The sequence below is a fragment of the Arvicanthis niloticus genome, chromosome 7, assembly GCF_011762505.2.
Source record: "Arvicanthis niloticus isolate mArvNil1 chromosome 7, mArvNil1.pat.X, whole genome shotgun sequence".
NCBI classification, from domain to species: Eukaryota; Metazoa; Chordata; class Mammalia; order Rodentia; family Muridae; genus Arvicanthis; species Arvicanthis niloticus.
Window position 1 is genome coordinate 86,832,096 of NC_047664.1, and position 25,034 is coordinate 86,857,129.

Here is a 25,034-nt window from a genome sequence, read left to right on the forward strand (position 1 = left end):
CCACACAGAATCTGGATCATTCTGTTCACCCTCCACCTTCCTCCCTTCTCTCCTTCTTTCTTCTCTGTCCCTGTCTCTGAAACTCTTTGCTCCACCTCTCTTTTCCCTGTCCGATCACATGCTTCTTGTTGTATTAACACTTAAAGTGATTGGGCAGGGAAAATTCTGCTACATATCATCCTTTCTGTTCAAATAAAAAATTTTCTTTCAAATATAAATTGAGCACAACCATATCTATTGTTGAAGTAGATATTTAATACTGAGGCTCCCAATCTTGCTTGTTCTTAATCGGCTGCCATCTTCTCTACTAGCCTAGGCCTGTGGCCACGAGTCTTGGTGGCGAATTATTGCCGCTGCTCGGCTCAGGCCTCCAGCTCAGACTGCTGGCTCAGGCGGCCAGAGACACTGGCCCTGCAACCCTAAAGACACCAGATGGAAGATGGCGCTGTCAATCTTCCACACTGTCTCCCCAAGGTTGGGCTGAGCCCAGACCATCCTGCCATCCACGCAGGCCCAGTAGCAATGAAACTCTAATGCCTAGATTATCCAAAGGCTTTATGTGTTTGGTAATGCTCAGTAACAAGATGCCCACACAATTGGAGGTGTTTCCCAATGAACTAACCTAGATATAAGTTGTTACCCAGGACTGCTCTCGATCCAAGCGTGGTTTTCCATTCTCTTACACTTTTGGCCCCCTAGCTCCTCCACTTTCTCTCCTCTTCCTCTCCTTATTCCTCCTCTTTCTCTCCTTACTCCTCCTATCTTAGCTCCTCCCAACTTGTAGGAAAAATATGCCACTACAACTATTACCATTTTGTAATTTATAAGGTACAAGACAGACCTAACACCCAGTACATCATTTTTGTCAATAAAAGAGAACACTGTCACCTATTCTAACTTAAAAGACTTATAATTCTACACATGACTTATGTCCTGGCTTTTGAATGTATGCCATCTAAAAAACATCCCTTCAAATCTGTCCTCTCAATGTTAAATAGCCCGGGTTGGCTATGAGACTATAAGTAGTCTTTCAACCTCATCAGAAATCTGAGAATGACCAACATTATCTGAAGATATAGGAAGCCTAACACAGCTTCCAGAACTGAGATAAGTTGTAGAGACAGCAGCCTGCCTAGACCGACCCAGTAAGTCAGGAAGTCAGAGCATCAGTCTTCAGCCTTCTGGCCCAGAATATTCTAACAGACCTTGGAAAACAGGAATTATTAAGGACTAGTTTATTTTGCCTCAGCAGAACTAAGCTGTCCTAACCTGCAATGTGTGTCTTTTCAAGGATGATACAAGTCTGCAGGAGAGATAGGCAATTTCTGCCCAGTGGCCACCTAGCCACAATGGACCACCACCTCACCTGGAGGTCTAGATGCTCCATTGCTTCTTTGAATCTACAAATGAGAAGCTGTTAGGAGCAGATTTTTCTCAACAACAAGTGAAGAAGTAACATTAAATGTCACATTCTGTGGATTTCTTACGTTTTTTGAAAACCAACTATCTATGGAAAGTAATCTGGACAGTTTTCTGTTAATTACCCTCAGCTACTTCTAATTAAAATATCTGAAAACACCCTAACAATAAACTCAGAGCCATGAATTTGCTATTTGGCCCTTAAACCACAGGCTTAAACATTACAGATGAGTTTATAATAACAGTTACAGAAGGACTGGATCTGAGCCCTGTACTTTTAAATTTTTTGTATCAATAGAAGAAATTGATACCAATGAAAACTTCATTTTGCATCAAAATAAATTCTGTATCAAAATAAGAAATTATGACTTTAACTTAGTAACAATTATAAAGATTTCTATCAAATGAGATTATGCCCATATAATCAATTCTAGCTATTTTCTCCCCATTCCAATTATTAATTTCTAAATTTTCCAGAAAGGTAACCTTAGAATAGCCACCTCCAGCCCCAAAGTCCAGGGAATTGGGATGACAACTCTTTATAACGTCTTCAAGCTGAATATGGGCATTGGGATATCTTGAAGGGGGAGGGGAGTAGGGAAAATGGGGGAGTTGGTTGGCCTTAAGAAGCCACACCAAAGTCTCTGATGTTTGTGTCCTGACTGGATCTGGCTGAAAGTCCAAGACATCAGGAGTTCAAGTAGGTCAGTTCAGCATGTCTGATGATAAGACTCACCAAGGCTGTATATTCTGTAATATACAAATCTCAAAATAATATTTTAGTATCACCAAGATAATTTGTTTTGTTTGATTCTCTGCAATCTAGTTCTTCAGGGGGTCTTCATTCATAATATCTGATTCGTATTACTCTGGAAGGTGTATAGACACTAATCACCTTTTCTAAAAACACAAAGAGAAAACCTTTCACTCAAATCAGCATAGCCTTCATAGCCTTGACCAGTAACCATAAAAACCTTTATTGTGAGCTCTCTTCCAAAGGAATAATAAAACAACAAAACTCAAAATCACACCCATTTTGAAAATTAAAACAATCCAAAACAAATGAAGTAAATTAAAATACTGTATGTGCCTATTCTTCAGCCTTTTCTATTTTGCCATGCAGGATAATAACCCAAAATTCCCATTGAGCCCATGTTAGACAGAATTTGAGCATCCTGTAAGACCCATTAGAGCAACATATCTTTTTTTTTTTTTTGAGCAACATAACTTTATATCATATTTAAAGCAATTAACTCAAACTTTCACTAATATCTGCCTATAGGACACAGGTACTTTTACTTATTAAGCTCTGTCTAGAGTAGCCATCGTGTAATACCTACCACCTGTTGAGCTCTCCACCTGGAGCCACAGACACTATTAATTAATACCTGCTCATAGCAGGTAATTACCACTCTCTACTTGGAGGCAGTGACTAATTATCCCTATCTTAGCTCTGAACCACGGGCAAAATTCCCCACATGATTCGGACAAAATCTGTATATAAATCTATCCTAAACAAATAATCCCAATTTTATAAATTCACAGTTCAATCAATCTCTGCCCCAAGAAATTAGCATCTTCCATTCTCCAGTTCTCTGACTCAGAACAACCTGCACACCCCACAGCAGGGGACCTCGGAACCTGTGAACAGTTTCTTTTTTTCAAGGTTCCCACACTTGAGTCCATGTGACTCCTCCCAGCACCACCTTCTCTCACTTAGAAAATGAAATTCTAACTCTCAGGCTAATAATCTTAAATTTTTAGTGTATTCTTGACCAATACATTGTTTTGCCATATGTTGCAGGGAATATTAAAAACTTGGCACCATCCTGTGCTATATCCTGTTACTCTCCCTCCATCTCCCGCTGTCTCACCACATTCAGTTGACAACTGAGATGCAAATTTTTCTTCCTCAGTTCTCACATGACATGCGTATATAGAATGAAGAGGTTTCAAGAGAAAAATGACCCATCAACACTGACTCTGTAATGAACATTTATCTAATACTTTGTAAACAAAATTCAAGCCTTGTGGATATCATTTCTCATTATCTATCTGAACAGCAAGTGAAGGGCTACCCATGTTGTTGAAGACTCAGTGCCCAACTGTGAGCTCATCATTCTCAGAATTTCTGCTGGTTTTTTTTTTTTTTTGTCTCAGTTCTTTGTTTTCAGAAACTTAGTGCTTCTTGCTCTTGTTTGCTTAGATGCCATGAAAGTGAGAGTGATAACAACATTTAGCATCTTAACCAATGAGAATTTTGAAGTACTTTTTTTGCCATATTATTTTTATTCTTATTCAGCATTAAAATTGTTTTGATCAAAAGATGTGAGTGAATTCTTGATCACAGACGCCTGGTCTGAGTTCCGAGCTGTGCATGAGGTGCAAATGGGGAAGAAGATCAGCGTTGTATGACATCAGTGAGTTCCAGAAAGTAGGTTGTAAAGTGGAAAGATGGTAAAATTTGTCTCAGAATATGTAAAATATAACTATTGCTTTAGAATAAGACATATGTGTAATAGTTCATATTTTAAAATATATTAGTAAGATTAAAGGGTATTAATATATTCTTATTTCTGAAAAAACCTATAAATATGAACTTTACAAATTTTTACTGAAAATATGTTTTTTTTTAAAATTTTAGTGAAATGAATGCTTGCTTTGGCAGCACATAAACTAAATTTTAGTGAAATGAACAAAAACAGTATTTTATATTTACTGAACAGAGTTACCATCATTATTACTAAAAATTATTCCAAGTGTACTTTTTGCCCTCAAGAAATGTATTTGGCCTTTTTTCTTCTTTGTTTTATTAATCATCTTATTCCTTTACATTTCAAATGATATCCCCTCCTTGGTTACCTCTCCACAAACCCTCAATCCCATCCCTCTTCTCCCATTTCTCCCCTTCGCTTCTAAGAGGGTGCTCCTCTACCCACTCACCTATCCCCCCTCATGGCTCTAGCATCCTACTATGCTGGGGCATCAAGCCTCTACAGGACGCAAGGCCTCCCCTCCCACTGATGCCTGATAAGTCCATCCTCTGCTACATATGTATCTGGAGCCATGGGTCCCTCCATGTGTACTCTCTGTTGGTGATTTAGTCCCTGGGAACTCTAGGTGGTCCAGTTAGTTGATATTCTTCTTCCTATGGGGTTGCAATCTCCTTCAACTCCCTCAGCCCTTCTCCTAGCTCTTCCATTGTGGTCCCTGGGCTCAGTTGGATAGTTGGCTGTGAGTATCTGTGTCTGTATTAGTCAGGTGATGATAGACCCTCTCAGGGGACAGCCATACCAGGCTCCTCTGCTCAGAGCATGTTCAGTAAATCTCAACTTCCTTCTCCTTCTACTAGTGATTTTCCGTTTGCTAGTAGCTGATCATTCCTCCTTAATTCCCAACTCAGCACTAAATTGTTTAAAGAAACTATATTAAAATTGCTTAATTATTAGTGTTGATGCCAAATGAAAATGTCTATGTACATTAAATATTCTAAAGTTTTATAAAACAGACAGAATTACCTTGCAACAACTAACACAGTGCAAGGATAAAAATCCTCTCCTCACACACGACCTTAAATTACCCAGTAATTCTCCAGAGAATTATTCATATCAATGATTCACTCTGAGTCATCAATAATAGACCTATTGGTATCACATTAAGGAAAGAAAGACAAGCACTTCCCCTTGGAGTCATTTAACCAAGAGTGAATCAGCTTTGAATACTTTTCTTCATGTTCCCCATGTCTTTGGTTCTCTGTTGCATGAGTCTGAATCTTTGCCTACCTGAAGGCTCTTTCTGTCCCTGTGACTCTCTGTATGTCTTTATTGAACAGCATAGGAAACATGACATGGGAAGGAATGGGATACCTTAAAGAAATCTTTCAGAGTTTTACAAGAGATCAAATCACTGGCTCCAACTCATCTTAACTGACTTGGACAAATAAGAGTCCCACAAACATCATTAGTTATCAGCTAATATTCATTTGTGCTTGCTTTCAATTTTATAGTGAGTTTAGGAAATTGCTTTCAACTTTTGTAGTTACTACTTTCAGCAAATGATACACATACATTGACTGGGTCAGGAGCATAGAAGGGTATGAAGTTTAAGATTACAGCTATACTTCAGGTGATAAAAGTTCATTACATTACATAAAATTTAATTTTTGGAAATCCAAAGCAAATACAGTTGATTGGTTTTTTTCTGAAGTCAGGTAAAATAAACAAATTTAGTTTATTGCAGCCTAGTAGTCTTGAGCATTAAGCGACCTCAAGGTATATTATTAACTCTGACCGACTGTGATCTCTAGCAAATGTTCCAGTCTATGAGTGTGAGAGATATTTTTAGAATATTGTATTGCCACAAGCTCTACTCACTCTTTCTTTCTTTCCCTCCTTCACAACACTGGGATAAATAGACAAGCAGAGTTTTTATTTTCCAACAAGAAAAGCAATGCCTGACACACAGACCAGTAGAAATCTAACCACAGATAGAGAGTGGTACTGGTACCAGATGAGATTATTTGCAATTGTACCCAGGTTCTTGGCCCCTGTGTGGGCCTCAAATTAGAATATGACTGTCTAGATGTGTCCCCTCCACCCAGCCTTGAATAGGCCAGAAAGACCTTGTTTACCACAATAGACCTAATATTAGGACCTAGATGGACTTACCCACCTTGGCTTCACATACACCCTCCTACATGAACTTAGAAGAATAGCCTGACTACTGAGCTTGCCTTGAGACATCTCTGGCTGTAACAAAGTTTGGGTTTTCCCACCAATCTCCAGCTGAAACAAGAACGGGTTCAGTGGGGGCTTTCCCTTTAAATAGAAGAGATGAATATTAAAAATTTGAGCCTTGATCAGAAAACTTTGTCTTGGCTTCATGCTTCTCTCACGTTTCTGTCTCCCTTTTTTATTTCCAGCCCTCCTTTCAGGTGGACCAAGTTTATCCATGGCCGCAGGTGGCTACATCATGCTTTATAGGCTGGATAAAGTGAATGGCTGACAACCATATTTTATTCTCCTTATAGCTAAAGGAAAATTAAATTTTATTCAGGTAAGAACTAAGCAATAACAATTATATAGCAAATAGATAAACAAATAAATAAATAAAATGACCTAAGGACAGAGCTCAGTGATACAGTATTTGCCAATAATGAAAAAAAGAAAAAGGAAAAGAAAATGAAAAAAAAAAAAAAAGAAAAAATCTGGATTCAAACATTGGGCAGATAAATAAGTATATAAATATTAAAACAATTATACTTACAAAGTATTGTTAATGAATAACTTTAATGCACTGAGAAAATCTATACTGGACAGTGCTTTGATATCCAATCCTACAGTTACTTCTTTGGCTACAATGTAAACAACATTATCACATTGTTTCATGAAGAATGCCAGCCATAGGAATGCCATGGTGAATGGATTCATATATGCAATTGTCTGAACCATTTGTTACAAAATTTTTAGTTTTTGGGTAGCCTACGATCAGAATGAGGGTCTAGGAGTTAGACAGACCCCTCACCATTTCTCGTTGTTTTTCCTTTTTTAACTTTTTGAGAGAGAAAGAAAATACATTGTGTGGGCAGTGGGATTGAGAGGATCTAGGATGAATTAGGAAAGGGAAAAAAAATGACCAAAATATGATGCATAAAAGTTCTTTTCAATAAAAATATTTTTGAAAATAAAAAAAGAATTCATACTTTAATATCTGCAACACTAGAGAAACAGAAAAGTTCATTTTTATTAGAAAAATATCATCTCATATGTTAAATCCCTTGGTGGTACTTAGACAATATGATAGATAGGCTTTTACATTGACTCTGAGAAATCTTGATATACATCAATACCATTTGTATTATGTGCCTTCCCAGAGGTCTAGCATATTGTTATTTATCCCTTAATTTCTATAGAATATATTTAGTAGTCACAGTTCCCATATCTGAGGAGAGTGAGAGGAGAATGTCTACAAGATAGAAGAATGGAACGCATCAGTAGTTCATTGTCATGTTTTATGTTTACATTTATTTCCAATCTGAAACAGAATGGCCTATTTGAAAATAGGTATAAAGAGGGTAGTTGCAGGCTTCTTGTGGTTAGAATTAATATAACTGTCACTCAAAACTTTCCCAAACTTAAAAATAGCTAGTTCTTTTTCTTTCTGTTCACCTTTTTCTTCCTTTCTTTCATACACAATTTTTGACACATAAACAAACAACATTTAATAATGATGAATGTCAGAGTCACAGCACAGGCCAGCAGGAACCCAATCACATCCAGAGAGTGGTACTGAAACCAGCTGAGGTCATGCGCTGCCACACGAAGATGCTTGGCTCCTTTGTGACGCATGACAAACTCAATCCAGAAGACTGCTCTGTCCAAGGGCTTCACTGGCTGATCGTGGTGAATTCTTGATAACCGCATGGCATTCTCTTTATAACTAAAAGATAAATGCACAGAAACTACTTTGCTGCTTATTTATGGAATATCTGATATGTTATACAAGCCACAATTCATATGTGAGTTTAGAAAATACTTTCGTGGAGTTTGTTAGTTTCGGGATCTTCAGGAGTTTAAAGAAAAGATTGTGGAAGCAATCTGTTCCTAAGACAATGCGATCAAATGCAGATGTAAAGTGTAACATCTAGTATTAAATCAGTACTCTCATCTTTTCGAATGAATTGTGATATCAAGAAATTATAGTGCTCAAGACTGTTTGAGATAAAGATGGGGATACATGTATATATGACCACTAGCATTTAGGTCATTTACGTTACTGACACAGAGAACAGGCAGTCAGCTTAAGTCAGTCATTTTAGAGTTCAGAGATTTTTCAATCCATAATATGTTGGGGGCCCAGTGGTTCTTGTACTCACACAAAGCACTAAAAGAACTAGAAATGTTAGTTACTCAGGGGAGTGTCCTCCAGAGGAGATAAAAATCAAATACCTGAATTCCATCCAGAAAACTAAGAGTGGAGGTTGCTAACAACATGGTGACTGTTGTGGTATCTGTAGTGGGAGATCTCTCCTTAGTACCTTGGAATGATTAGTTCAGACACTGCCCTCCTTAGATCATTACTCCTCCTTAGGGTAGACTTCACATATACGTTGTGGACTACTGACTTCCGTGTTTTGTCAGAGACCACACTGGATTCCAGAACTTTTACCTATAGAACACAGCCTCATTGTAATTCCCTCTTGTGGGCATGCCTTGTTCTTGTTTCAGTGTAAAAACAAAACATAAAGTAACACTGAAAATATTAAAAATTTACGTGTTTTACTGAACTTCAGATAGAGTCAAAATATAGTTTCACAGGGTCATCCAGCTGAAATTTAGACAAACTATATTGGTGATAAAATACTAACATTGCAAAGTTGTTTTTCCAACAATATATTTTTTGCTCACCTTTAGAGATTAAATTTCAAATTTACATATATTTGTTAGCAAATGTTGTGACTCTAAACTTTAAAAGTTTCTTGTCTTATAAGCATGTACAATTTATTTCACATTTTAATAATTAAATGTTTAGGCATAGAAGTATTAAAACATTCTGGATAATTAACACAATTACCATTCTTATGTACAGTTAGAATGTACCTTCTTTTGCTTCTTTTCCTTATCCTTCCATGTAAAGTGTACATGATGGGCGGGTGGTACACACATATGGAGAAGTCAGAGGCCACTCACTAGGTTTTAGTCTTTAAATTCTATCTTATTTAAGAAGGATCTGTAGCTCATTACTGTGTACACCAGCCTAGAGGGTCTGCTTTTATGGATTCTCCTGTCTCTACTTCTCATTTCCCTCTAGAAGTGCAGGGATTACAGACAAAGCGAGAACACTGAGGATCTGAACTCAGGTCTATATACACGCACAGCAAGAACTTACACTGTGCCCCCTTCCCAACTCCCTATTGAATTTTGTAATTGTTTTATAGAATCAGATAGTGTTATAAAAACACTATGCCCTATATTCTCAAATAATTTTGGAAGTACTACATGACTTATTGTTAACATCAAATTATTTTAAGTTAAATACTATTTTAATCCAACATACTCCTGTGCTGGCGAGTGCGCACACACACACACACACACACACACACACACGCACACGCACACGCACACACACAAGCTTTCTAATATTATTTATGTCATTATTTCTTTTATACATCAGTGGATTTAAAATAATGAACTTAATGACGATTATATGTATTAATGTTTAAAATAATCATTAAATTTAGCCACTTGATACTTAATCAAAATGAATCAAATTGTCATCAGCTAAAAACTTGGTAAGAGTCTAATGTAAAATCTATGTCAACATTTCTGCAACAAAGTAGCTTATTCTAAGAAATATCAATATTACTAACCCTAATGTTATCTCCTAAAATGTATCTTTCTAATAGCTAAAATATTATGACACACTTACTCAGAAATAACTATTACATAATAGTAATTGTTGTTAAACACAACACTATATATTAGTTTTGAAAAATAATATTGAGTATATTATCAGTTTCATATTGTATTTAAACAATGCATCTCTGTGCTTACATATTTATTTCTTAAACTGAAACTGCAAGTGAATTTGTATAATCATACTATATTTTACAAACTTAAATTCGTACAATCTTCAAGCAAATATTTTTCCCAGTTTCAGGAACTGACTCCAGTAAATAGGAAACAAGAAAAAATGTACTTTTTCTCTCTCTCTTTTTTTTTTTTTTTTTTTTGCATTTGTTTTCTGTTATCCTGTTTGAATATAAGATATAAAACATTGGAAAATGTCCAGAATGACCGCAAGGCTAACCAATGGCTGGCAGAGTTTTCCACGCTGTAATACTTACGAAGGCTCATTAATGACTGCTCTCAAGGCACTGAGTAAATCTGTGCTTGTCATCTTGTTGATGTTGACTTTTACGGCTGCTCCCTTGGCCTCCATGTGAGCGATGTTGTGAGGCTGATCAGCGAACATTGGAACCCCAACCAAAGGGACACCGTGGTAAATGGCTTCGTAAATTCCATTTGTTCCACCATGTGTGATGAAAGCTTTGGTTTTAGGATGTCCTGTTTGAGGGGCAGAGTGACAAGTCAGTGTGAATTTTAAGCTTTCATATTTGCAGACAAATGCGTAGTGTGAGTCACTGAAGAAGGTAATGTTTCCTCCAATGGTTGGGAACATGGGACTTTGGTTCACTAGAATTAACCCCTTCTTCTCTGAGTAATTATCACTCGATGATATCTGATGAAGAATGTTTCTCAGCAGTCTTAACTGAGCATGCTCTTTTGTGAAGCAAAGCAAAAACAAAACAAAACTAACTTAATGAAAAATTATTTCATTTTATTTGTCTCCACAGTAGCCGTGACATGTGAAAATTTAAATTATTCAATATTATCCACTGATTTCATGTCAGTTGCCTGACTCTACAGCTTTTCTAACCCAAGTTCTTACCAAGCAGATCGTTCTGGGGAATCCAATTAAAAAGCCGAGTATTGGATCCTAATGTGGCTGGCTTCTTTCCTGAGTATCTCCACAAAACCTGTTGAAGATAATGCAGTAATTTTTTAGGTTAAAAACATACAATGAGCCTATATAACAGCTACAGGGTTATTTACAGTGAACATAGCCTATACTTATTAGGTAAGACTTGAGAAGATAGTATATTTGTGGCAGCTTAGAAAAGTTAAAAGATACAGTAAACTTATTCATACCCACCTCTTCAAAACAGCTTCTAGTAATAGTTTAATAAACATAACATTACCATCTTGATCTTTATTATGGGAAAGCTGGCAGAATAAGAATTTACATGAAGAAGTACTTTAATTTATCAGAATATTGGGTTCTGAACATGAATGTCTCACACATTTATTTCACATGATCTATTATTCATCCTAATCTTCATGTTCAAAATGTATCCTTTCTCCAAAAATATAGCTATGCTTAATGCTTATGGTAAATTTATTTCTTATTTATGTGATGATTTTCTTCTTCCCCCTCACATGTTTTTCTTATTTGACTCCGTGTCTTCCCTTCCCTTTTTATTTCTGCTTCTGTTCTTTCCTCTTCACCCTCTTTGGTCTCTCTCTGTCTCTCTGTCTCTCTGTCTCTGTCTCTTTCTCTCACTTTCTCTCTCTCTCTCTCCCTTCCTCCCTCTCTCTCTTTCTCTGATTCTCTCCATGTGTTTTTTTTCTGTTTCTATATTAGTTAATTGAGTAATAATTAACATTTTGCTGCATAACATTTTCTGTGGAGTGAAAAAATTTCATATAACTAAAAGGTAAAATATTGTAGAAGAACACTGTAGAAATAAACCCTAGTTTTAAGAAGTGTTAGCATACATCATATAATTTTATGTACTTAGTCTAGCACATAAAGAATCTTGTCACATTGTATAAATAAACGTATATATAAAATAGAAATATAGAATCCTATTTATTAAATTTATAAAATTTATTAAATATAAATTAGAAAATTAATACTTTGACAATATTAGAAGTCTGTATTTGAAAGTATAGAATATTCAATTTGGAAAGAATTGGAGACCCTAGGTTTCCAATTGCAATGAAGTACGCTTTAGTAAAATATTAATAAAATTTATAGTTTTTATTTTTAAGTCTGGTTTCTCTCTGTTGTATGTGTAACCTTTCCCTTCCTGTGGGCCACTTTGCTAAACCATGATCAAAATTTGCTAACACTCAGTACCAGCCACAGGATTTCAAGTTGTCTTGGATTGTTCTCTATGAAGGTTTGTGCCTAGTCTTACTGTAATTTATTATACCATCTTTGGCTGATATTCCTGGGAAGTCTGCTCTCCTTTTGAAGGGAAATTGGAAGGATGTAGGAGAGAGGGGAGGTGATGGGGTGGACTCCATGGAGGTGGGGAAACCGCAGTCAGGATGTAATGTATAAAAGAAGAATAAAAGAAATAAAAACCTGAAAGACCATGAAAACACGATTTCCCCAAGACCTAAGAGTTAGCAGGCAAATGGCCAAATGTGGCTAAAAAGAGTGTTATATGTTCTATCAATATTTACTGAAAGCTGAAGTCAGTTCTGCTCACTGAGCAACAGATTTCAGCTTCCATCTGTAAAGAACCCCGACAGCTTTTCTCTGGGCTCCACTCTAAGCTGCTCTGCTCCTCAGGATCTCACAAGAGGATGTACCAACCTTCTGGGGAATCTGGGCAAGGGCTGAAGCAATGAGGTTGGCTTTCTCTTCTGTCAGGTTTTTGACCATTGATCCCAGCGAAAACACTACTATACCATGTTCTCCAGAGCTCTGAACAAATTCTTCCATTTCCTGCAAACATAACAATCTTTTTAATAAAAACGTGCACCATCCTCAAACACAGGTTCCTGCCTTTAATCCAGGTACTCTAGAGGCAGAGAAAGGCAGATCTCTGTGAGTTCAAGGAAGGCCTGGTTTACACAGTAAATTCCAGGCACACACATAAAAACAGACAATGACAAACAGAGAGACACAGATAGACACACCCATTCTACCTAAATGACGTTGGATTTATATTTGAGCAATATAAATTTCATTTTTCCATATTCTATATTTCCAAAACTGGTGAAAATCACAACTGAAATTTATTTGGTCAAAGTCTATTTTGTTAAAAGACATGAATTTGAATGAAGCCTCCCCATATTCTCATAAAAATATAATATCTAGTCAGTTTTGTGGAGCTTTGTATATGCAGAGACTCTAGTAAGTGAAATCTAACAGTGTGGTGTGCATTTCACTTAGAAAGCAATGTATATATATTGTATTTATCTATATATTATTTAGGTATTGATTCATAAAATCTTATACAGCAATATTCAGCTAAGCTTGGTGACAGCTCTAACTTATAAGAAAAGCATATTGAGATTACTAAAATAAAGTTTAGATTTAAATAACCCCCTATATAGCCTGTACAGGAATCCAGAACTCTCCAGGAAATACCACGTAATCTTCAATCTTATGAAAATTCTATTAAATGTGTATTTGTTTCTTCATTCTCAACTGATAAAGTTTTCTTTCGTACTGTTTACTTATTATCTTCTCTTTCTCAGCAATTTTTATTTTAGCATACCCGACATTCACTTTTTTTCTATACAAGGTCTAAGAAAAAATATGTTATTTTCATTTTTACTTCAAAAATACCTGGCTTTATACTCATAAATGCCCTATATATCATCCAAATTTACTGGTCTTATTATTTTTCTTTGATGTTGATGATCTCAACTTACACCAATGCCTTATCTCTTAGACTTCTTAAAAGTTCTCTTCAGTAAAATAATAAATCGCTGGCTCTTTGCCATATCTAGTTGAAAGGCAAACTCATGATTGTCAACTCCAGCTAATTTTCTACCAATTATTACAACACTGAAGGTCAGCATGCCCATTAACACCTGATCCTAAGATCTGAGTTGCCCTGATTCCAAAGGCCTTCCACACATGCTTTCTCTGACTCATTAAATACTAAAGATTTGCCAAGTTCTGTCATGAAAGCATCTTTCTCTATCAAGCTGTTGGACACAAAAATCTGTTCACAGGTTTGTCAGGTGCAAAATAAAGGCTGTAGGTGGGCTGGAGAGATGGCTCAGCTGTTAAAGGCTAGGCTCACAGTGAAGATAAAGGCTGTAGGAAGGCTCTTTGATGTTCTTGAAGGCTCTTTTTTTCCCCACAATACAGGCACAGAGTTATTTTTAATACATCACCCCCACATTTTATTCTCAATCCTAAATTCTTAATAAAATTTGGAATATCCAGCAAGTTTCATCTAAGAGTAAATATGATAATGAAAGGAAATTCTCCTGTAGAAAGAACACTAGATAGCAATATCTTTGCTACTGAAGTTATTAACCTTGAAGGAAAAAATCAGTTTTTGTATCACAAAATAATTAAGATCATCTCTGTCATAAACCTACCTTAGGTAAAGGCTTGGCAGGTTTGCAGTGAAGTCCTCCTACAAACTCAAAATTTGGTAAATATGGACGAGGAAATTCAACATCCCAATATGTTCGGATTAGCCAAACTTCAGCTTTTCCCACAGTTTTACAGAATGTGGTGGGTCTTCCTTGAAAACATACAGACAGTTAAGAGGACAAAATCGGCACTGAGATTTGCCATGGGAATAATAATAATAATAATAATAATAATAATAATAATAATAATAAAGCACCATAGGAAGGCTGGAGTTCAGTGGCTGGTTTCTGTCAATTTGACACAAAAATAGACAGTTGAGAAGAGCAAATTAATACCTGTATCAAATTGGCCTCTAGGAAAATCCTTAAGATTTATTCTTGATTGGTGATTATTGTGGCAGAGCCCAGCTCACTGTGAAGGCATTTTCACTACTGGGATGAAATACCTAGAGGATATACAGAAGTGGGCTGAGCAATCCCCTTAGTAGCAAGACATTAACCACTGTTCCATCCTGGCTTCTACTTCAGTCATTGCCTCTAGGCAATGTTCCCCTCAAAAGACTGTGACGCAGGATATGTAAGCCAAATAAACCCTTCCCTTTCCAAATTTCTTTTGGTCATGATGTTTCATCACACCAACAAAATAGTGTGTGTGTGTGTGTGTGTGTGTGTACATTTGTGTAGTCTAAATGAAGTTAAATCAAATGGGGTTATAATGGCCCCCCAAAGGGCCATAGACTAATAAAAACACCAGCGCCAGGCATGAGAAATCTCCTTTTGGGTTTTTAGAACCAATGTATAAAGCCTATGAATGACAATGTTTCTTACAAGCTATCCCCAATAATGCAATAAGGACACTTTTATTAGTTAATAATCACTGTTTAGTTGGACCTAAGACCTTTCCAGTAATAGAGAATTTAGATCTTGTGTTACAAGCCAAGCTAACTCTTCATGGCTAGTGAGGTCAACCAGAGGAAAATCTCTTACTGCTACTTTCTTGAACCTGTATAATTCCTAATTGCATACTGGGTATTTATTCCTCTATTTACAGATAAATATTATTCCTGCCTCTTATAAAATAAACAATTTTTTTTTCAGCAGAAGACTATAACAGCAATCTACTTCTGGTCAACAGGTAGATATTAATAGACCTTTGGGCCCAACACTAATTGGTACATTACAACTACCACACGCTTTACTGCTCAGGGAATTTTGTAGAAGAAAAGACAAATATTGTGAGAACCAGAGAACCAAGACCCTTGCTCAAAAATACTATCTTTTATATACAACAAGGAAGATGCACCTATTAAATTTCAATAATTTGGTCATCTGAAGAACAACACCAGTTGATAAGCCAATATGGATGGGAAAATATCTCACATGACCCATTCTAAAATGAAATCTGAGAAGGGAGATCTATCAGTAAACTCCCATGTATGTCATCCCCTACCACTTGGTCAGCCCTAAACACATAAATATATGAGCAATACTAAATGTACTAAGTGGATTACTTGTGGTGTATGTGTATATATTTGTACATGTACATATGTATGTATTTATTTATATATGAATCAAAAATAATTTTTAAAAAAGAGGTCAGGAATTTGGAGGGAGTCATCAGAAGAGTTGGAGTAGACACATATGATAGTCTTGCTCTAAATACTGTAGTCTTGTATGAATTTCTCAAAATAAAAACAATTAAATTAAAAAAATTAAGTAATAAGTTTGTTCATTCCAGTGTTGTATATTCAAAAAATTTTTTTTTGCTTAGTGATAATTAAGAATTACAGAATCTGGAATCTTTAACAAGCAAAAACTGATGATACTTATCTAATATTTTTCTGTATTGTGAAATGCATTCTCTCCACTAGGAAAGGAATATATAATCTTGCAAGGGACAAGTCACAGAGCAGAGTTCATCGAAAGGATGAAGCTTGGAGTGAGTCACAACATCTTGTGCCAGTTCCCCAGGTCTTGAATGAAAGCATCTTGCCAGAAATAGAATGTAGATGTGTTTCTGTTCTGTTCTCTTTCGTTCTTTCTTTTCTTCCTTTCTTTCTTTCTTTCTTTCTTTCTTTCTCTTTCTTTCTTTCTTTCTTCTCTTCTTTTCTTTCTTTCTTTCTTTCTTCCTTTCAGTTCCCTCTGCATTCCAACTGCAAAACCCCTGACTCAGAAACATATTATTAGGAAGCCAGCCTGCCATTGTTCCCTCTGTGTAATCTTCAAAGGCCCACCTGCTTGTGAGTTTTTAATCTCTTGATAATGCTATCTTACACATGTTGTTTATAGTTTTTGAGCCTAAAACCCATTTACCCAGAAGAGTCAACTGGCAGTATCAGCTCCCAGGTCTGCACTGAATTTCTGGCTTGTCATTTTGCTGTTCAAATGAATAAATTTTCTCTGGGTAAGAAAACTTGGTGTGTCCTGCATGTTTGAATTTTTAAAAGACTCCACAATATCCATCTGGTAATTCAGATCCTACTATTGGCAGATACCCTGACTTTACATAGATTTTCTACAGTGTCTCTCATGATAGATACTAAAAAGAAGAAAATTTGTACACTAAAAGAACTGTAAACTTCAGATCATCCAATCTCCACAGATTGTTATTTAGTCTGCTGCCAAAAATTAAAGTTTCTTTCCATGCTGTGCCATTAGAGTGAGATTGTTTGATACACAATGCTGATCCACTTACTAATTGAATTTTTCTTAGAACTTTCCAAATTCCTTGGAAAGGTACAAAGTGTGAGAGAAGTAGGTCTATAGTCTACCAACTGCATTACAATATATTCAATTGAGGCACCTACATTACTCCATTGCAGTAAGCAGGTATCATTACAAATAGGCACAGATTTAGACCCCAAGTTGATAAACAGATTCTGATAGAGGCAGAACATTCACACTGTGTTTTTGCCCTCCAACTTTTAGGATAACCTGAACATTCAAATAAGGATACCATCTGCAGATCAAATTACATCATTCCTGTTGAGAACACCTTCAGTCAAAGGCAAATTCAAAGTAAGAGACCAAATAGAAGGCACCAACATGAGTGCATATAACAACAGCCATCTTCCTTTTTGATGAGCATGCCAAAAATACACACATTCAACAAATGGTGGGAGAACTGGGTGTGAGAAGAGTGGAATTAACCTGTATTTATTACCTTTGTACAAAGTCATCTTCAAATGTATCAAAGATCTCAATGTGAAAATTACAAAACATGAAACTATTAGAAAAAAAAAAAAACAGGCCAAATCCTACACAGATAAGCACAGAAAGTTAAGCACTTCAGTTGACAAATGAGACCTATAAAAAAGGGGAGGAAGAATCTGAGTGGAGGGAAAGCCATGAATGTGGATTTGAAATAGTTTACAGCTATACATCCAGATAACAATAATATGTAGAATGTTTTTTTTTTTTTTTAAAGTCTATCAAGGAAACAAGCAAAGCAAATAAAACTGGGTGCTGGACCTGGAATGAGACTTCTCCAAAGAAACACAAAACCATCTGAAGAATACCTTTAAACATGCAACTAAAGAAATGAAAGTTAAAACTATTTTGATTTCATCCTACCCCAGTCGCAATGGCTAAGATCAAGAAACAACTGACAGCAAATGAAGGTAGTGATAGGGAAACATTAATTTATAAGCTTACTCAAAACTACATAAAATGTATTTGCACACAGACATATACCTGTAATTATGCCACAAAGCACACAATGTGATAATGCCTCTTGCCTCTGCAAGAATAGTAGATTATCTAAGCAAAATCCCAGTTCCAGGCATGGGAACACTTCTTTCAAGTTGCTGGTCCAGGAGAGTCCAGGAGATGCCCAACACCACATGAGTTGTTGCTATTGTCCTTACATACTCACAAATCTGAAAGGCCCTATTGATACAGAGACTCTACAATTCTGAAACATAATGTAGAGACATCCAGCTGGAACTGACCTAGAATCATCCTTTCTGAGAGCTAGCTCTCACATTTTTGAAGGAGCTATATAAAAACCACCTCAGGAGAAAATCAACCATTTGTCCTACCAGCTGTAAAGCTTAAATAAAATGAAAGTCCATTTACATTTTTTAATTACAAGGCAAATAGTGGCAAACTTTGCTGTCATACATAAACATTTGTGCTTCTCTCAGTGTGACCCTGCTGAGAAGAGTATGACTAGGTGTCACTCACGACTAGAACAGCAGAGGTCCTCATTGGTTTACTTTGGATCTTTGTGTTCCATTTTGCCAAACCAACCCCAGTGGATTCTGTGTGACAAGTTCCACAGACTGAGGTGAAAATGCCAAAAGAAGGCGGCCTCCTGGAACTGGTTGTGGAACTCTTGGCTGGAACAAAATATCGAGCCATAGTTCTCATGGCACTTTATCTGTTTTATTTATTTTTTATAATTTTTTTTCTTACTTCCAAGATGTTCCTGATAGCCTAGGCTAACATCTTAAGCAAGAAAAATGGGTCACTAACCATGACCTTATCTCTGGGAAAACCAATGCTTTTCTTCATAAATCATTATAAAATTACATAATAGTATTATAGATAAAAACTTTCCCAACAATAAAATTTCATACAGCTACAGGTGTGTCATCAGAAGTGGGCTTTGGTATAGGGTAAAGAAAGCCTTAAATAAAAAGAATTAAAATAGTTTAAATTTATGCTTTGAAGATTTACAAAAAAAATCAGGTAGATATTAAACAATAACTAACCAGAAAAATTTATTAACCTGCTCTTGTAAATATGCCGCTAGCCTTGGATAACTGGACCACTGAATACCCGCTTTCAGAGTTGTAATACTAGGATGATTCTTATTGAGCCAAATAACAATGATGTTAACTGTTCTGTCCGTGATTGCTTTACTGAATGCATCTTTTCAGAGTTGTAATACTTGTGTTTCTTTATGTATTAAAACCCTTGCTTAAGAGCAGCAAAATACACTCACATTCAAACAGCATCTGTGTTTGTTTCTGTTTGTCATCGCTGAATCCTTACTTATCTAGCCTTTGAGGACCTCGTTCCAGGGACCACCATACCCAACTGGGGTGGTCCATGGTACCATTTATCTTTGATTATCATTGTCATTCACACTGTCACATCACAATGTCTCCATTCACACTGTCACATCACAGTGTCTCTATACACGCTGTGATATCACATTGTCTCCATTCACAGTCATGGTGAAAAGTTTGTTAGAGTAATTTATATTCCAAGTAGTGAAATACAGAAGCGTGGAAACTGTATCAATCTCTAAAATACTATTTCTCCAGAAGGTAAAGCACATTAAAAAGTTTTCACTTCACAAGGACAATTACTTTTTTTTTTTTTAAAAAAATTCATTCTGTTTTTTTAGGAATGTCTGGATTTAGCCTTTCAACTGATAGTCTGACTATCAGTTTCCATTCAGTTTTATTTATTTTATCATCAACAGTTGAAAATGGGACATCATAAAATTGCAAAGCTTCTGTAAGGCAAAGGACACTGTAAATAGGACAAAAGATCAACCAACAGATTGGGAAAAGATCTTTACCAATCCTAAATCCAATAGAGGGCTAATATCTAATATATACAAAGAACTCAAAAAGTTAGAGTCCAGAGAATCAAATAACCCTATTAAAAATGGGGTACAGAGCTAAACAAAGAATTCCCAACTGATAAATCTTGAATGGCCAAGAGGCATGTAAAGAATTGTTCAATATCCTTAGTCATCAGGGAAATGCAAATCAAAATGACTGAGATTCTACTTCACACCATTCAGATGGCTAAGATCAAAAACTCAAGTGACAGCAGATGCTGGTGAGGATGTCAAGAAAGAAGAACACTCCTCCATTGTTGGTGGGATTGCAAACTGCTACAACCACTTTGGAAATCAGTCTGGCAGTTCATCAGAAAATTGGACATAGTATTACCTGAGAACCCAGCTATACAACTCCAGGGCATATACCCAAAAGATGCTCCAACATACAACAGGGATACATGCTCCACTATGTTTATGACAGCCTTATTTATAATAGCCAGAAGCTAGAAAGAACCCAGATGTCCTTCAACAGAGAAATGGATACAAAATGTGGTACATTTACACTATGGAATATTACTCAGCTATAAAAAACAATGACTTTATAAAATTCTTAGGCAAATGGATGGTACTAGAAAATATCATCCTGGGTGAGATAACCCAATCACAAAAGAACGCACCTGTTGTGCATTCATTGATAAGTGGATATTAACCCAAAAGCTCAGAATATCCAAGATACAATTCATGGACCACATGAAACTCAAGAAGAAGGAAGACCAAAGTGTGGATACAAAATACTCACAGGAGGAAATATGGAGACAAAGTGTGGAGCAAAGAATGAAGGAAAGACCATCCAGAGACTGCCCCACCTGGGGATTCATCCCATATACAGTCACCAAACCCAGACACTATTGTGGATGCCAAGAAGTGCATGCTGACAGGAGCCTGATATAGCTGTCTCCTGAGACGCTCTGCCAGAGCCTCTAAGACAAACACAGAGGTGGATGCTCACTGCCAACCATTGTACTGAGCATGGGGTCCCCAATAGAGGAGTTAGAGAAAGGACTGAAGGAGCTGAAGGGTTTTGCAACCCCATAGGAAGAACAACAATATCAACCAATCAGACCCCCAGAGCTCCCAGGGACTAAACCACCAACCAAAGAGTACACATGAAGGGACCCATGGCTCCAGCTGCATATGTAACAGAGGATGGCCTTGTCGGGCATCAGTGGGAGGAGAGGCCCTTGGTTCTGTGAAGGCTCGATGCCCAGTGTAGGGGAATGCCAGGGCAGGGAGGCAATAGTGGGTGGGTGAGTGGGGGAACACCCTCATAGAAGCAGTAAGAGGGGGGATAAGATAGGGGGATGGGGGATACCTTAAAAAGGGATAACATTTGGAATATAACTAAAGAAAATATCTAATAAAAAAAGAATCTTAATGATACATTAAATACCAAACAGAAAGACATGGTGATTGCAAGAAAATATTTAATAGTTTAATTCCTGATTTTGCTATATTGCTATATTAATTGATGCTTTAACCACAGTCTTTAATGGCTCATCCTTAATTTGCAACATGCATAAAAACATAGGCACCTCAGTTGGCAGAAGAATGGTATAAACTCAAGATTAATAATCCGTGGTTGCAAATAATTTTAGAATAAAATTCGGAATCAATGTATTTCATACTGAGCATTTTTCATCATAAAATTACCTTATATTTCATATTATTACTGGCACAAAAGGTTTTTTATTTTTGCAGCAGTGTATTGTTTACCAGTAAGAGACCTATAGTTTTTTAAAATGTACATTCCATACTCTAGAATTGTCTTCTTGTATCTAACAAAACAAGTCATGTTGTATTCCACTGATATTTATCTGTGTATCACTTCTCTTTGAACTAATAATAAGCTACTAAATTTCAAAATACTATTAAATAGTTTAATGATTATAACCATGTGGTAATAATAGGAAAATGATGGCATTGTGCCTCTCTGATTCCTTATCAATAAACGATTTATTACTTTAACTTGTAGAGTTTTACATGAAAGTCAAATTTTATAAAATGTATTTCTCTTATTGTTTTTAAACATACTTAAGCATTAAAAATAATATTTAACAACTAGCTTAGTATGAAAACTAGTCTCTTACCTAGAGTTTCACTGTAAAACTGATCCCAGAATGCAAAGTCATATTGCTGGAGCCAAAACTCAAAAAACAATGAAAGCATTGTATTTTTAACCCTCTCTGTAAAGGTCATATTGTCTGTTAATTCACTCATGACAACCGGTACATATGAAAGCGGAACTGGAAGCTGGCCACAGTGTTTCTCCATGAAGTAGCCCATGCTGAACCTCAGTGTGTTTACGAAAGGGACCTGAAGCACTTCCGCCACCAGCTCTCCACAGGGAATGACGGGGTCTATAACCACTACATCATATTTCGCATCCTGTAGCTTGTTCATGAATGTCTGGTTATACAACACACTCCTACAAAGATCTTCAAAAACTCCAGTCAGTTGAAGAAATAAATCTTGCAATGTTCTTGCTGCTTTCCACAGTGACAGGTTTGGAATGACATTCACAGCTATATTAACAACTTCATTTAGACTATTCTCAGCAATCTCATTTTTATATAGCACAGGAATATTCTCGAAGTGCAGTGGGGAAAGTTTACTCTGATCTATGATGATACTGGGGTATTTCAGGACGGTTACCTCATGTCCTCTTGCTGCAAGCTCCTCCAGAATAGTTTTTAGATTCAGCCAGTGGCTCATATCGCAGGGCCACACAAGGACCTTGCTGCAGAAGCCACAGCCAGTCCAGCAAAGCTGCAGCAGAAAAACTGCCACAACCCATTTTTCAGAAACCATGATGTGCATCCCCAAGCTGTTCTACAAAGATTGAGGATTTGTTCAGTTGAGTAACAGTTTAGATATAAAATAAATTAAATATTAACTTTTGAAGTTATAAAATCACCCAGGTTAAGAGAGCTCTGTCCAATAACACACCCATAGGTCATTGTTTTATATATTACAACTATTTACTTATGAATTGGATCTTCTTAATGATTTTAATCTTCTTATTTAATAATTTTACCTTAAACTCATTAAAAACTGTGACGAAATGTGATCTTTTAAAATTAAGAATGGAATGAAGCAGTTGAGTATCAAGAAGAAAGCTAGATAAAAACCACCAAGGAAGATGAATAGAAGAACATACACTAAAGAGAAATGATGCTGGAATTATGACCACTGGCGTTGAGATTCTCAGCTCAGTGTCTGAATCACAAAATGTGCAAAAAGAAACTACGTCCAAATAGGAGGCTCTGTAAAATGTTGAGTTCTGTGCTATGAGTGAGTTTATTTTAAATCACTATGAAAACGTGTCAGAAGAATATAATGTTGGTCTGTGAAGGGAACTACAAGGTTAGAATTCTTGTGACTGATGCAAAGTGAATTAATTGGTATTTTAAAAAACAGTGTCACAGAAATTATGTAAATAACCAACCAATGACTGGCCCAACTTGAGATCCATGCCATGATAGGGACCCCATTCTTGATAGTGCCTGGAGGGCCAGGAACCAGAGACAGGATAGCCTAGAGACCTAGGATAGAATGAAACACCACTGACAAAAAAAAGTCAATGAAATGTTTCCTAATGATATTCTGCCATATTTATAGATTGTTACCTAGCCCAATTGTCATCAGAGAAGCTCCACCCCGCAACTGATGGAAACAAATGCAGAGATCTATGATCAAATCTTAGGGGGAGCTTAAGAAATCCTGTGGAAGAGGAGGAGAAAGAATTGTAGGAGCCAGAGGTCAAGGACACCACAAGAAAACCCACAGAATCAATTAACCAGGGCCTATAGGTGCTCACAGCGACTGAACCACCGACCCGGGATCCTGCATGGGACTGACCTAGGCCCTCTGCACCGATGTTACAGTTTTGTAGCTTCATCTTCTTGTGAAGGTCCTGACAACGAGAGCAGAAGCTGTCTCTAACACAAAGTTTCCTTTTTATGGGTTGCCTCATCTAGCCTTAATAGGAGAGGAGGTGTCTAGTCTTACTGCAACTAGATATGCTAGTTTGTATCCATGGGAGGCCCTCCCTCTTCTAAAGAGAAATGGAGAAAGAGTAAAGGAGGTGGGGAAGGGAGGTTTTGGAAGGGAGAGGGAGGAGAGAAGGGAGGGGAAACTGGTCGGTTGTAAAAAAAAAAAAAAAAAAAAAAAAGTTCAGAATCTGAAGAATCAGAGTGAGATAATGTCTGTAGCAAAGCCATGAAGGGAAAGGAGGAATACAATGGCCAGGAGAAAATAAGGATGCAACAATATTTCAGCTAAATCTTTAAGAAGTGGAAAAGCACTATTTTATCTTAAAGAGAATAGTAATGCATATGCTGCTGCATAGTATGACCTATTAAGATTTAAGTTCAGTCACAACACTTGATGAGAACTGGCTTATTAAAATTCCAAATTTCTGGAGCTGGAGGGAGGGCTCAGAGGTAAACAGAGCTTAACATTTTGTAGAGGATCCAAGTTAATTTCCTAGAACCATTGTTTGGTGTCAGAAGCATATCTGAAATATTAGCTAGAGGAGAGCCGATACCTCAAGTCTCTGCAGACATATTTAATTGTAAATACCCACCCACAGACAGACAGTCAGTCAGTCAGGCAGGCAGGCAGTCAGTCAGTCAGGCAGGCAGGCAGACACACACACAGAGAGAGAGAGAGAGAGAGAGAGAGAGAGAGAGAGAGAGAGAGAGAGAAATCTTTTCTGTTTTTTTCAAACTGCTTTTGAAGTTTTGTTTTGCTAACATGGTGTCCTAGAATATATTTATATTCATTTACAACGCAAAGTCAACGAATGCTATGAAATTATGAAGGTATGATTTGTTTGCACAGTGGTTAGTAGCTTCACATTAAAAGCCCTCTCCAAAAGGTCAGAAACAATTTACAATATATGAAAGGTTTAACAAGTGCTTTAAGAAAATATTAACATTGTTATCTTAGCGAGCAAAGTCTATGAAATAAAATCAATGCCACAGAGGCAATAAAAATCATTTTATAAAATCTACCAAGTTTTGTAATATTATGTAAATTTGAAGCAAAGAAGGCACAGTGGTAGATAATGTTATTTGTAGTTTTTTTGAACTGATACGCAGACATAGGTGTTATTAAAAAAT

General features: G+C 36.6%; 1 protein-coding gene across 1 annotated transcript; it reads right to left on the bottom strand.

Annotated features, from left to right (window-relative positions):
• Positions 1–7,143: 7,143 nt before the first annotated feature.
• On the bottom strand, positions 7,144–24,040 carry LOC117712566 (UDP-glucuronosyltransferase 2A3). Its single transcript, XM_034508482.2, has 6 exons — positions 21,999–24,040; positions 14,334–14,482; positions 12,586–12,717; positions 10,870–10,957; positions 10,265–10,484; positions 7,144–7,857 (listed from the first exon to the last, which is right to left on the bottom strand). Exons 1-6 carry the CDS (start codon positions 22,726–22,728, stop codon positions 7,563–7,565), a joined length of 1,614 nt encoding a protein of 537 aa, XP_034364373.1. The 5' UTR covers positions 22,729–24,040; the 3' UTR covers positions 7,144–7,562.
• Between the last annotated feature and the right edge of the window lie 994 nt (positions 24,041–25,034).

Excerpts from the sequence above, each read along its gene's own strand:
- LOC117712566 (XM_034508482.2), bottom strand. The coding sequence starts at position 22,728 with ATGCACATCATGGTTTCTGAAAAATGGGTTGTGGCAGTTTTTCTGCTG. Across the intron at positions 12,718-14,333 it reads CTGCCAAGCCTTTACCTAAG|GAAATGGAAGAATTTGTTCA; the intron begins GTAGGTTTATGA and ends TTATGTTTGCAG. Across the intron at positions 10,485-10,869 it reads TCCCCAGAACGATCTGCTTG|GACATCCTAAAACCAAAGCT; the intron begins GTAAGAACTTGG and ends CCCCTCAAACAG.